Source organism: Barbus barbus, assembly GCF_936440315.1.
Source record: "Barbus barbus genome assembly, chromosome: 6".
Taxonomy (NCBI): Eukaryota; Metazoa; Chordata; class Actinopteri; order Cypriniformes; family Cyprinidae; genus Barbus; species Barbus barbus.
This window is the reverse complement of record NC_136734.1, coordinates 31,693,994-31,708,413: the sequence shown is the minus strand read 5'-3', so window position 1 is coordinate 31,708,413 and position 14,420 is coordinate 31,693,994. Positions and strand designations below refer to the sequence as shown.

Sequence of the window (14,420 nt, the reverse complement as noted above, 5' to 3'; positions counted from 1 at the left end):
AATTATCCACACAATGAAATAAATCAGCAACCTCATAGCACAAGTTTGAAATAATACAATGAAATGGCAGCAGACCAGCAGACTTGTTTTTCACAATATATAGCCTATATTAAATGCAAGTTCTGCTCAAGAGCATTATTATATTGCATTTATCATTACCGCTTCATTGTAATGACTTGAGTTGTTGGACTAACAGGCACAGAGAGAGGTAAACTTTGAGCTCCTCCCTTAATTCCTCTCGTGAAGACCCCAAACTGTATCCAAACTCAGAAGAGCAGCGTTCCAGCATGCTGTCCGTTCATAAAGAGGTGTACGTACAACGAGCCACAACTTGAGCATCATAATGACATTTCAGCAATATGCAACTGGTGTTTTTAACCCTGAACATTTTCACTGTAGGGATAAGCAAGGGGACATCTGTTGATTTTGTTAAAGGGAAATTTACTTGAAACTGAAATTCCATCGGTCCTTACATCGATTGGTGAGATTATTGTTCATCATGTGGAGACTGCTGACCTGTGTTCTCGTGGCCTCAGGGTTACAGGCGCGTGACCTGCGGACGAGACAAACTACATGCCCAAATGTGTGCGAACTGTCTCGCTGCTCATCTGCTCTAGAGTCTTGTTATTTCGGCGTGGTGAAGGACAGATGTGACTGCTGCAAGGTGTGTGCGGCGGGAGAGGGCGAGTATTGTGGGGATCGGGGACATGCGGTTTGCGGTCAGGGAATGACCTGTGAATATCGCAGCAGTGCGTGCGTGTGTGACTCCCATGAGCCAGTGTGTGGCAGCGATGGGAGAACATATCCCAGTGTCTGTCGACTGAAAGCGGAGAACAGACGGGCTGAGAAGAGTGGCGTACCTGCTGTCATTTTCATCCAGAGAGGCCCCTGCGAGACCGGTGAGGGAACAAAAACTGTTTGTTTTGGTGTTCATAACACCTGGCCAACCTGACAGAAGTTAATAACAATCTAAACGTGTAGTTGTTTTTTCCTAGCAGCAGAGGCAACAATTTATATTAAAAGTAATGTATCAAATGTAATTTGACGACCTGACAGAAAGTGTCGTAAAACAACCCATAACGTTTTGCCAACCCTGCTGAAAAAAAAACAAACAGCAAACACCAGCTAAGTCTCCCAGCCTATGTCGTAATCATCATGTTTTTTCCTTACCATAGTCAAAAAAATTCATATCAAATAAATGATTGATTGCTCATAAATTTACTGTGGCCCTAATTTCCATTCGGATACAATTCCTTTTATTCAACAAAAGCCGGTTCTTTCTATGCTGATGGAATGTTTTTAAGCTGTAACTCACAAATCTTAATAACACAGGAATGTTATTATTTTATTTTAAGTTGCTGCTTTACAGGAATGACACATTTAAAATCAGATTTTTGCATATTTATCATATTTTACATATGCCATGTGTAGCACAGGTATACTGAAATACTGAGGTTCAAATCCAAATGTCATTGAAGGGGCATCATATCTGATATGATTGAGTACAGCTTAACTTTACAGCTTCATGCAAAATTCAACCGAATCCCCTCATAAAAAAGTAAGAGGAGGCATTTATGTGATAATAGATTTATGACTTAAGCCACAAACCTCTGCAGTAAAAGAGGTGCAGCATTTCAAATCTATTTCAATGTCAAGAGAACTATGATAGCATTCATTTCAGCACATGTCAGTGCAGGCATTCAGCAGTTTTGCATATTGCGAAAGTTGTTAAGGTCAACTACTTCTTTGTCACTTGTTACAAGCCAAATCATGGAGCACTTTTTGAGCATCAGTACCGGCATAGCGTATTGATTGCATAAATGAACTGAAACCTTAGAATGATATTGCTATAGCTACCAAAAATGTTATCCTATTAGGACAAGAGATTATTATTGATATTTTTAAATGCCTTCTTTTTATCGTGCCATGGTAAAATGGACAGCCATGGTCACTTTTCATTTTCATTGTATGGAAAAGAACAACTTTGACTTCTATCTTACACAGAAGAATATTCAACTCCATCTATTTCTATTTACATATTTACACAAACATTAACATATTTTAACATAGTTGCATTATGTTTTTTTATGTATATATATATATATATATATATATGTATGTATATATATATATATGTGTGTGTGTGTGTGTGTGTGTGTGTGTGTGTGTGTGTGTGTGTGTGTGTGTGTATATATATATATATATATATGCTGTATGTTTTTATGCACACAAATGTTCCCTGGCTTCTGGCCAAGAGGTTCAAATTTATTTTTGACAGTTATGCCTTGGGATATATGATCCATCTATAAAACCATGTGGCATGTTCTGTCAGCTATGCCTTGCCAAATTCAGGGGTCCCAAAAGGGCTGGAAAACACAATGTCACAAGCAATTCAGCTCTGAAAGTGAACTCGGTATGCAAAAAAATAGTCAAGGGAACAATGATTTCATCAAGTGGTAACATGTGGATTACATAACCTTTATCCACATCCAGCACATATTTGCATATATGCAGCATCAGATGTGCTGGTTTCTTTGGCAGAAAGTAAGAGAGTAAGAAAGTAAGAGAAACAATTACGTCTTAATTTATTAAGACAAGTTTTTATGGCACTGCATCTGTGGTTTACTGTCATGATTTCTCAATTCTCATTATATAAGTATTTTTTGTGTTTACCTGTTGTGGTTCACCCCAGGGAAACCTGTACATGCAGTGTCGGGATCCTGACTTTCTCTCAGAGGAGCAAGGCTGCTGTCAGCTGCCACAGACTTGGAGATAAGCATGTAACATCAATTTATGCAGAGACTGTGTGACAAGTTCTCCCACAGTGCCTTCAGGTAGCAGGGTGAAGAAAAGAGCTCCACAGCAGGGCTGTTTGCTTTACTCATAGCTTGTGCCCACATGTTACTATTGTTGATGTGCAACATGTTGAAGAGCAACATTGTGACACTGATCATGCAAAGTTGTCAACCCATGGTTTTATGCACATGTTTTTGGCTTGGTCTCTATTTAAAAACAGGCAATACTTTGTAAAGTAATTTGTATTCTTTTTTTTTTGACCTCTTTGTTCTGACAGGCTCTCGAAATCCAAGCAGCATGCGCTACAAATTTAACTTCATAGCAGATGTGGTGGATAAGATTGCCCCTGCAGTGGTCCATCTAGAACTGTTTAGTAGGTAAGGACAGATGGTGTTGGTTGTTTAGATGCTGAGCACAGAGTGACATGCTGGTTATAATGCTTGGTATTCTTAGCTGGCACAGAATGAACTCTCAATATGTGATTAAATTACCACAACGTAATAGTTTTTGCTTGCTTGTTTAGACAGAGGTTCAAAAATGAGAGTAAAATAAGTATGTAAACACTGCTGTTTGGATTGGAATTTCTGTGTTACAAGATAACTGTTATTGCATTTTGCACAAATTAAACTTTAGTACGTAATTATGTGACAAAATATGTACAATGTCATCATCACTAAACATTTACAATAAACATTTGTTGTGTTACATTTCATAGCAAAGTTTAAAAAAGGATGTTATACACTCAATGGTTTGGGGTCTGTAAGATTTTTTTGTGTTTTTGAAAGAAGTCTCTTGTGCTCACCAAGACTGCAAGTAACTGTTTTCAATTTTAATAGATTTGAATTATTGTAATTTATTCCTGTGATGGCATAGCTAAATTTTCAGCAGCTGGTAGTCCAGTATTGAGTATCACATTGTCCTTCTATGATTCTAATATGCTGACTTGGTGCTCAAGAAGATACCGTGATACATTTTTTAGGATGAACAGAATGTTTAAAAGTACAGACAAGTTCGAATTTGCCTGTAAAAATGTACTAGAAATCTCTCAACAAACTCATTTTTTATGAACTCATACACCAAGGACCTATTTCCCCAATGTTTCCCTCCAGACTACCATTTTCCAACCAAGACGTCCCTGTTTCCAGTGGTTCAGGGTTTATAGTGTCAGAGGATGGGTGGATCGTCACCAATGCACATGTACTGACCAATAAGCAACATATCAAAGTGGAGCTGAAAAATGGCATGGTCTACGATGCCAAAATCAAAGATGTGGATCAAAAATTAGACATTGCTCTCATTAAGATTGACTCAGAGGTAAGTAAGCCGAGATGCCCAAAACCTGGTCAGGGGACATGAAGAAATGACTTAACCAATGACAAAAACTAGCCTCCAGCGGTCTTAAGTGCATGGTCAAAATACATTTTGTTGCATGGTAAAAATGTTGTCTTTGCAGTTTACTGCTCAGATACACTGGTTTATCATCAGCGACTGGCATCACAGCTGCTGGAAGTAAATTAATCTTGGGGAGGCAGTCCAGCAGATGTTTCTGGAGTCAGCAAAGCTTGTGCCACCAAAAATTAGATTCTGCTTCTTGACATGGTTCATTTGTTTTCTGATTTTCTCAGGAGAAAATTTGTCTCGGTCTTACAAATTCCAACTTCCCGCCTATTTTCGCTGTGCGCTTATGACCATGCAAGATAAGATGTCTATTTGCCACTGACAGCCTGCCTTTGTAAACAGGACCAGCACAAGGCCCTGAAATATCTCCTGGCAGAAATACAAAACAGCCAAAAGAGTAAAAAAAAAAAGTCCTTTCAGACTGATTTAGAACCACCTAACTCCTGAGACCGTCTGTAAAGACAAGCTTTGATCAGCTGCGTAGAGCATCCTGCCAACAACAATAACGTCTCGACATAACCCAGACCATAGCAACAGCATGTAGCACAATGATTGGTAATCACTTTAATTCAGTCCCAGACTGTGTATGGCTGCCTGTGGTTTCAAAAAGGAGGATAAAAGTGGAGAAGAAGTGCTGGGGAGGCAGATGGCAATCTGTTATTTTGCAGTGCTCAGCCCCCCAGCAGTAGCCTGCAGAGTCAAGGTTGGGACATAGTGTAAAGGCGTCCTGCTCCAGAAGCCCCGGTAATCAAACCTGGTGCATCAGCCTAAAGTCATAAAAATGCACCCTAGAGAGCACAGGCAGGCAGGGGCAAGCTCAGGCCCAGACTGGCTGCTGGCTTCAAACATTTCAAGGAAACTTATTAGACTGTTCTAAAAAGGTGACAGCACAGAAGATAGTCAAGTTGTTTTTCTCTGAAAAAGACTTGTAGCGGCTGTGTGATTTTGAGTTGGAGATCACGATGAGTTGTTTGTGGAAAAAGGAGAGTATTAAAAGGGTTGTATTCTATTAAAAAGGTGCCCACTAACAAACTGTGTAAATGTTATCGCTGTAGTCACCAATTTCAAATGCCATCACTGAGTGCTCACAAACCAACAGACTTTCCAATTTGCAACTACCTATTTACAGCACGAAAAGTGATAGAGGAAATTTGATGACGGTCAGAAGATATATTAAATGTTAAAAGATACAGTTCAACTTACCAACATACTGAACTGTATTTCCAATACTGTCAGAGATTCAACCGTGGAAATATGTCACACAACTTTTGAACAAACATGTCACCTGACGTTACATTCAGCTAAAATCATAAATAGTATATTACAAATGTATGTCTATTTGATGTATGCTTGAATCAGCATTATCTCTCTCTCTCTGTCTCTCTCTATGATATACAGTGGAGGGAAAAAAAATTTTGATCCCCTGCTGATTTTGTACGTTTGCCCACTGACAAAGGAATGATCAGTCTATAATTTTAATGGTAGGTTTGTTTGAACAGAGAGACAGAATAACAGCAAAAAAATTAAGAAAAAACGCATTTCAAAAAAGTTATAAATTGATTTTCATTTTAATGAGTGAAATAAGTATTTGACCCCTTCACAAAACATGACTTAATACTTGGTGGCAAAACCCTTGTTGGCAATCACAGAGGTCAGACGTTTCTTGTAGTTGGCCACCAGGTTTGCACACATCTCAGGAGGGATTTTGTCCCACTCCTCTTTGCAGATCCTCTCCAAGTCATTAAGATTTCAAGGCTGATGTTTGGCAACTCGATCCTTCAGCTCCATCCACAGATTTTCTATAGGATTAAGGTCTGGAGACTGGCTAGGCCACTCCAGGACCTTAATGTGCTTCTTCTTGAGCCACTCCTTTGTTGCCTTGGCCGTGTGTTTTGGGTCATTGTCATGCTGGAATACCCATCCACAACCCATTTTCAATGCCCTGGCCCTGACAGTACATGGCCCCGTCCATCGTCCCTTTGATGCGGTGCAGTTGTCCCGTCCCCTTAGCAGAAAAACAGCTCCAAAGCATAATGTTTCTACCTCCATGTTTGATGGTGAGATGGTGTTCTTGGGGTCATAGGCAGCATTCCTCCTTCAAACATGGCGAGTTGAGTTGATGCCAAAGAGCTCGATTTTGGTCTCATCTGACCACAACACTTTCACCCAGTTCTCCTCTGAATCATTCAGATGTTCATTGGCAAACTTCAGACGGGCCTGTACGTGTGCTTTCTTGAGCAGGGGGACCTTGTGGGCAGGATTTCAGTCCTTCACGGAGTAGTGTGTTACCATTTGTGTTCTTGATGACTATGGTCCCAGCTGCCTTGAGATCAATTATAAGATCCTCCTGTGTAGTTCGTGACTGATTGCTCACCGTTCTCATGATTGAAACTCCACGAGGTGAGATCTTGCATGGAGCCCCAGTCCGAGGGAGATTGACAGTTATTTTGTGTTTCTTCCATTTGCAAATAATTGCACCAACTGTTGTCACCTTCTCACCAAGCTGCTTGGCGATGGTCTTGTAGCCCATTCCAGCCTTGTGTAGGTCTAGAATCTTGTCCCTGACATCCTTGGACAGTTCTTTGGTCTTGGCCATGGTGGAGAGTTTGGAATCTGATTGATTGATTGCTTCTGTGGAGAGGTTGTATTTTATACAGGTAACAAACTTTAAGAGAGTGCTCCTAATATCAGCTCTTTACTTGTATAAAAGACACCTGGGAGCCAGAAATCTTGCTGATTGATAGGGGATCAAATACTTATTTCACTCATTAAAATGCAAATCAATTTATAACTTTTTTGAAATGCAATTTTTTGTTTTTATTCTGTCTCTGACTGTTAAAATAAACCTACAATTTAAATTATAGACTGATCATTTCTTTGTCAGTGGGCAAACGTACAAAATCAGCAGGGAATCAAATAATTTTTTCCCCACTATATATATATATATATATAGAGAGAGAGAGAGAGAGAGAGAGAGAGAGAGATGCTGTATTAATATTTTGAATTAGTTTTTATTTTCATATTTTCAGTCATTTTAATTTCATTTTAATTTTTTATTATATTTGTTAGCTAATATTTCTATTTTACTTTTAGTATTTTTAGTATACTACTTCATCTTATTTTTTTTAATTTCAGTTAGTTTCCAAAGCCACATTTCTAATTTTCATGTTTTTCATAAAAATGTTTTTTTTTTTTTTTTTTCAGTTACCAAAATGTAAAGTTTTTATTTAACAATAACTGGCTTAAATAATGTTTTTTTATCTGTTAAAAGATTAATAGAAAAGTTAACAGATTGTTTGGGGTGCTTCCTCAAAAGATTTTATGACAGACATAATTTAAACTGTTATATCTGGACATGTGTTTGGAGTAGAAACATTAATTATATAAATAGCCTATTTTTAATTGTGCATGAAACAGTTTTATTGGTCAAAACAACTTAAAAAGTTGAAAAAAAAAACTTTTTTTTTACAAAAATCAGGAAGTTGGCAAAATATGTATTACAGGAATGAATGAAATACACAGTGTCTCTTTGTTTTAAACAGACACCCCTGCCAGTGCTTTTACTTGGTCGTTCATCAGAACTGAGGCCAGGAGAGTTTGTAGTGGCTGTGGGAAGCCCGTTTTCTCTTCAAAATACAGTAACCACCGGTATCATCAGCACTACCCACCGAGGAGGTCATGAACTTGGCCTGCAGAACTCTGATATGGAATATATTCAAACAGATGCCATTATAAATGTAACCGTTCTACATATAGACACTATCAATATAGATATTTTAACTGTGTGTCCATGAATATGAATAGAAAATGTTTTCTTTCATAGTATGGAAACTCAGGAGGACCTCTTGTAGACTTGGTAAGAACCTTTTATTCTCCCGTCTCTTATTTGGCATTAAGTGTATTTTGCACATAATTCTCTCTCTCTCAGCTGCTACTGATTTGTTTATCCCTATTTGTTTCCAGAAAACTTCCCCCAAGGTTATAACTCTTGTGTTTATTTGTGCAACATTCAATTTTAGTATTCATGGTTCCTTACTGTGCATCTTCTACTGTTTCTATGTCTGCTTCCATCTGGTAATTTAGTATACCCTGGGTAAATTACCTGCAGTGGTTTATATTATTCTATTGATCTTTGTAAAGGAAAACGCAACATGTGTCCTTGAAGGAGCCTCAGGCTCAAGCATGCATCTGGCTTTGCAATAAAACATATTTCCATTTATAGTGCACAATGGATACTTGAAAATATGTTAAAAGCATTGCACATATGCACCATAAAACTGGAATTAAGCAATGCAATAGTATAAGCAAAAATCTGTATTTCAAGTTGATATGGCTTTACTAATAGTATGTATAACGATGTTCATACAAACATCTTACATTGTACTTGTTTAAATAATTACCTCAATATTCCCTATTACTCTTAATTATTAAATTTAACCTAGTACATCCAGTGATCACCATCCCTTGTGTCTCAAGGTAGCTGTTCATTCATTGCAGTGCATTTCAATATTATGCTCCCTGTTTGCGGTTTCAAGGATGGGGATGTCATTGGCATAAACACGTTGAAGGTTACGCCAGGAATATCATTTGCCATTCCCTCAGACCGCATACGCCAGTTCCTTGCGGACTCTTATGACAGACAAAAAAAAGGTTTGCAAACTTCTTTTGAGCTGTTTATATATTTTAATCTTGATTGAATTAAGTAGCTGTTTTCTTTTCAGGAAGAATGCTGGCTAAAAGGAGATATATTGGAGTGCGATTGCTTCAACTTTCAGCTGCGTAAGTTAAATTTTTTCTTCTTTTCAAATATGCTTTTATTAAGATATAAAGATACATCTATATTGTTTTTTTTAATTATCATGTTCCTTTCATCAGTTTGATTAGGGAGCTCAGAGAGAGGGAGAGCAACTTCCCAGATGTGAGCGCAGGGGTGCACGTGTTTGAGGTTATTCCAGGGACAGCTGCCTTCAGGTAAAGGGATTTGCCTGCACCTCCTCTTACACCTCTTTCGTCACTCATCTAGGCCCAGAGGCTCCTTTCATACTATCATAACCTTCAGTCAGATCAAGATTTATATCCTCATCGTATACCATAAAGGCCTTTACATATTTATCCAATGAATATATTTTTCCTGTAGCACCTCTGTCCTATGATGACATTCCTCCTGTGGCATTTTGTATTTGTGTATAAGTGTCTGCCTTTGTTTTGTAGCGCTGGCTTGCTCAACCAAGATGTGATAATCAGCATTAATGGACAACCAGTACATTCTACAGAGGACGTGAGTCAGGCTGTGCAGTCAAACAAAGTTCTTTCTTTGGTGGTGAGACGTGCTAATGAAGAAATCACAATAACAGTGGTTCCTGACGAAGTGTACTGATAAAGATTTCTGGTGCTAGTTTTTATCTACATATATATTATAACAATATATTATCCACAAACATGCATTACTTGAAAAGGGCATTATATTAATAGTATACATTACCATGAAGCGTCAAGGCCAAGTGATGCTTTTTGATATAAATACACAAGTCTTATTAAGATTGTATTGTTCTTTTGAATATGTTACTCTGATTGACTATAATGTCAGTTTTATTTTGCAGAATATCATAAGATACTGATATACACTACTGTTCTAGTGTCTTGCGCTTAACAAGCATCGTTTTGAATGACAGAATTATCTTGTAGTGGATGGGAACATTGTCAGGCTGTAATCCATCACACGGTCAACATACTCATCGCAGGCATTTACTACCTGCTGCTTTCAATTGTTTTCAAATATAGAGTCATTTTCACCAGTCAAATAACTCTTTGTACCCATATGATTTTATCTAAGCCAAAAATGGTGAGTAATTGTTTACTGAATTATAAGCATGTGTTGTTTTAAAGCAATGCACTTGGATGTGTTGCAACATATCCCCAAGTGCCTACTTTTTTCAGCAGACCAACAGTCAATAAGTAAATAATACATAATGTACAAGAAACACACAAGCCATGGAACATGAAAGAGGAAATTAATAAAAAGAAAACTTTTAACAGTTTCTCACCAAATTGCGTTTTGAATGGTGTGTGAAAAAAGCCATGGGAATTCTGCCAAAGGATGCATGTTCAATATTAATGCATGTCTATTATTGTATGTATTTTTAATTGCAAGCTGTTTCATAACATCTGTCCCTTGACAGCTCTTTGTAGGTATTCAGTCTAAAACGAGATCTGTAACATCTCTGCAGCTGTTTTGGCACAGTCTGCAATACAGCCCTGAAAACATAATTTGATTTGATTTGAGACATCATTTCGTAATGGGAAGCATGTTCTGAAAGACCATATAACAGTAAAGGACAAAGACAAGTGTAGTCTGTTTGGAAAATATCTGACTAATTTCCTAGATGACTTTATGCTGTTTCTTTAATAAAAAGATCACTATCAGATCATTACAAATATTGATGTATCAATTAAGAGGTTTTTCATCTTTGAAGATGATCTTTATTTACAACACTGCTTTGCATAAACACTTTACAAAAGAAACAAGAAGAACAGTATTTTACAAATAATAAATGGCAGATAAGGCCCATTTAAGCCCACATGCATACAGTGTATTAAATATAACTTGTGAGCATGAGAAAGTTGAATCAGATATAGCCTCTTTAAATCAGTAGAAAGTGCACCAGTTGCTGCTGTCGCTGGGGGTCAGGCCTCCTGTTATCAGGAGAATGAGATCCACAAACCACCAGATGCCAAGACCTCCCAGGGTAAGCAGCTTTCCCACCGCAGTCCCAGTGTGCCCGAGACAGAACCGATCGACGCCGAAACACCCCAGGAAAAATGAGTACAATAGGGTGGTGATGAAGTAGTGTCCTGTATATCTTAATAAATAACAAAGGAAAACACTTAACAAAGGCAATAGTTTTAAAGTTTGTGTTTAGTGTAAAGCTTGCGAATTGATGCAGCTCTATTTACTGAAGGCCAGTCTTGAGATTTATAGCATAAAGTACAGTACATACAGTACATCCACAGTACTTCACTGCCCTCTTGTGGTATAGAAATGAAAAATTATGTAACGCTCGCTTGTGGTTCAAGAGCGATTCAAACAACAGGAAACACTTTGTTTAACTGGCTTCCATGTTTTTGTTTTTGTTTAAACAAACAAAGCTATTAGCAGGGTTCCAACATTCTTGACAATTTAATTTTCCATGACCTTTCTAGTAAATTGTATTACTAAAAGATTTGTAAGACCAATTCACTAATGAATAGTTCAGACCATTTCCTGAACATATCTATGGCTAGAAATCAAGTTTTACTCTACACAAGAGCTACAGCTGATCATAACTAAAAAGATGCCTATTTTTTATAGTCAATTCCATGATTAAAAAATTGTATTTTTTACTAACACTAGGTGCAAACAGCCCTTTTTGTTGGCAAAAGCCATATACACCATTGATCTGTTTTAGCCAGACAAAGTTACAAAACACATTCAGAGAGTAATGATAGAGTAATGATAGTCATATCATCTCAGAGTGGAGTTGATTATAAATAGCGAGTCCGACTCTCTAACCATTAGGCCACGACTTCCCACTTGTGTAAAGAATTTAACATGCAAATAGCTAAAAATTATATATTAATTTATATTATATTTCCAGTTGTGGGAACCCGTTCACTTACTTAATGCATGGCTCACTGCCTCTGAGAAACTCCCTTGGTCCAGCGCACTCTATGCCATCCAGTGCCGTGCATAACACCTGGGTATGGTTCACATCTTTATACACTTGACCGCCAAACTACAAGAAAATATACGTTTTAAGTTTTCAGCTTGACTGTAAACATCGTACATTCTTAGTGCAACATATATTTCCAATGTAGGCTAACGTTACTTGCCTTTACACATCCATAGCCCAGTTCCTGAAAGGCAGAGACATTTCCTCCGTGATCGACTGGATCTTGACAGAATATGAATTCCTCTGGTCTATAAAAGATACAAGAGCACGATATATCATCACATAACTTCACCAGTGACGAGTTAACTGTTAACTAAGTGTTGTTTACACGAAACAGGCCGCGTGCCTCATAAAGATGAGATGTTTACTCACAGGTATCGACAGAGCACGACAGGTGATGGAGGGCTGTACTCATGCTGCTGCGTGTGATTTGATGTTTCTGTAGGTATAACACTCTCCGTCGCTTTTTCTTCTGTCGGTTCGCTGATCAGAACTGTTTTGCTGGTCGTGACTCTGTTTCCGGGAGGCTCGGTTGAGTTTTGCGAGTGAATCCCTTCTAGACACTGTAAAAGCAGCACTGTGAAGAGCAGCATGAACTGTCCGCATAATAAAATATAGTTGACTGAAATCTGCGGCATGATTTCTGAACAGCAGTTAAGCTGAACGGCTAAATAATCTTCCGGCTAATGAACGCGACAGCAGCTACTTTAACCAGTTACATCTGTAAATGCCAGTCGACATATTACTGGCGGTTTTATTTCATAATATGCGACTTATGTACCGTATTGTGGACGAGTCTCTACCATATTATTCTGCTACAAAAGCTAAAACTGAGATGTACAATAGACAACACAGGCGGCGCATTGTGATGACGCTATTTTGTGTAGCGTTACGTCATTTCATATTTATTTATTTAATAGTTATTCATATCAAGAAATACGTAAATATACTATAAAAACATTTGTGGGATTAAAGTTCGTCGTCAGTTGTGTTGGAAATGTAGCTCATTATCGAGATAATTCCTTAGATCAGCTTAACGTTACCAGACTCTTTTTAATAGACAAGGTAGGCCTACTTGTCTTGATACTGACATTACATTACTAAAGTTAGTAGTTTTGTAGATTCCAATATATTTTGTGGATTATAGGGCACATTTAGGCATACATTTGGGGTGGTATACATTTTATTTACAGCTTTATTTAGAAATGTAATAGGCCTATATTGTATATTACTATGTGTTATGAGATTTATTTACTGTATCGCGTATCTTGTCAGTGTGTGCACTTGCTTGGCCATTTGTAGTTGATAAACAGGAAAGTGGGTTCAAGCGCCAGCAGAAGGCAGTGTAATGAAGTGGTCTTTAAGAGAAGCAGTCTATCAGCGGAAGTTTAAAATCAGCTCGTAAGTGTATTTACTTGTCTCAGTGTTTAGCGCATTTGCCGTTGCTAGGAAACGCTTATTTTGTTTACTGGGGTGAGAGTTGCTGAAATCGCGTTTGGTCTCGTACTGTATCGCGTATCTTGTCAGTGTGTGCACTTGCTTGGCCATTTGTAGTTGATAAACAGGAAAGTGGGTCCAGCTGAATTGAAATGATGATTTGTTGGATTGGTATAAAAAAGGTTATTATACCGCGGGAGTCGTCATATGAAGCCCTCTTAGTGTGAAGACCGAAGAGTGTAAAGACCATTAACTCTACTGGGCAGGGACTCCGGCAAGGGATAGTCGCTTTTTATTAAATTTTTTCATTTATATGTTTATTATTGAAATGTTGTTATATGCATGTGTCAATTTTATTTAATTTCTTTATTTTCTTAATATGTGGGTATATAGTATTTATAGAGTTGTAACTTTTTAGTTTTAGTTACTTTTTCTTATTTGTAAGTCGCTTTGGACAAAAGCGTCTGCTAAATGACAAAAGTAAGTAAAGTATTTAGAAATGTAATATCTTAATTTGCATCATTTGACATTTTTAAATATGAAATTTTAAATACTTTTTATTCAGTAGCCCAGCAGATCTGGTTCTATCATACGGTCATGGGTGACCTCTTGTTGTGAAATGATGACCATCATAGAGGAGCAGATTTTGGCCGCAAGAAAATAAAAGGATCTTCGTAGTTTGTTGTATGTATATGTGAAATACAAGTGCTTAATGTTAAATATATAAACCTAATTTTAGGTATAAAAAGTGGCTTAACGTTGAATTGATCTTCAGGAAAAAAGAAAAGAAAATGCTAGTCAGAAAATAAGAGAATAAAATAAAATAGGAATAATTGAATTATAGGTCAGAAACAATTGATATTGAAATAAATATTGAAACAATATATCTAGGACTGTTAGATATTGCCTATAGCTTAAAATGTTCAGTTTTTTATAAAAAAAAAAGTATAAGTGAGTTGCATACTAGTCATATGGGAGAAACACAGAAAAACTGTATGAAATTTATTTGGTTGCTCTGCAACCATGTATTTTACACATTTTCACACTTTTACACAGCAAATAAAGACTAAAAAATAAATA

General features: G+C 37.3%; 2 protein-coding genes across 2 annotated transcripts; one reads left to right on the top strand and one right to left on the bottom strand.

The window, feature by feature from the left end:
* The first annotated feature begins 242 nt into the window (after positions 1-242).
* htra4 (HtrA serine peptidase 4) lies at positions 243-10,232 on the top strand. Its single transcript, XM_079419104.1, has 9 exons — positions 243-899; positions 3,074-3,173; positions 3,906-4,110; positions 7,737-7,931; positions 8,018-8,050; positions 8,730-8,844; positions 8,916-8,973; positions 9,070-9,165; positions 9,406-10,232. Exons 1-9 carry the CDS (start codon positions 500-502, stop codon positions 9,569-9,571), a joined length of 1,368 nt encoding a protein of 455 aa, XP_079275230.1. The 5' UTR covers positions 243-499; the 3' UTR covers positions 9,572-10,232.
* Positions 9,762-12,793, bottom strand: LOC306871292 (TM2 domain-containing protein 2). Its single transcript, XM_079419105.1, has 4 exons — positions 12,276-12,793; positions 12,064-12,151; positions 11,851-11,966; positions 9,762-11,054 (listed from the first exon to the last, which is right to left on the bottom strand). Exons 1-4 carry the CDS (start codon positions 12,539-12,541, stop codon positions 10,841-10,843), a joined length of 684 nt encoding a protein of 227 aa, XP_079275231.1. The 5' UTR covers positions 12,542-12,793; the 3' UTR covers positions 9,762-10,840.
* Between the last annotated feature and the right edge of the window lie 1,627 nt (positions 12,794-14,420).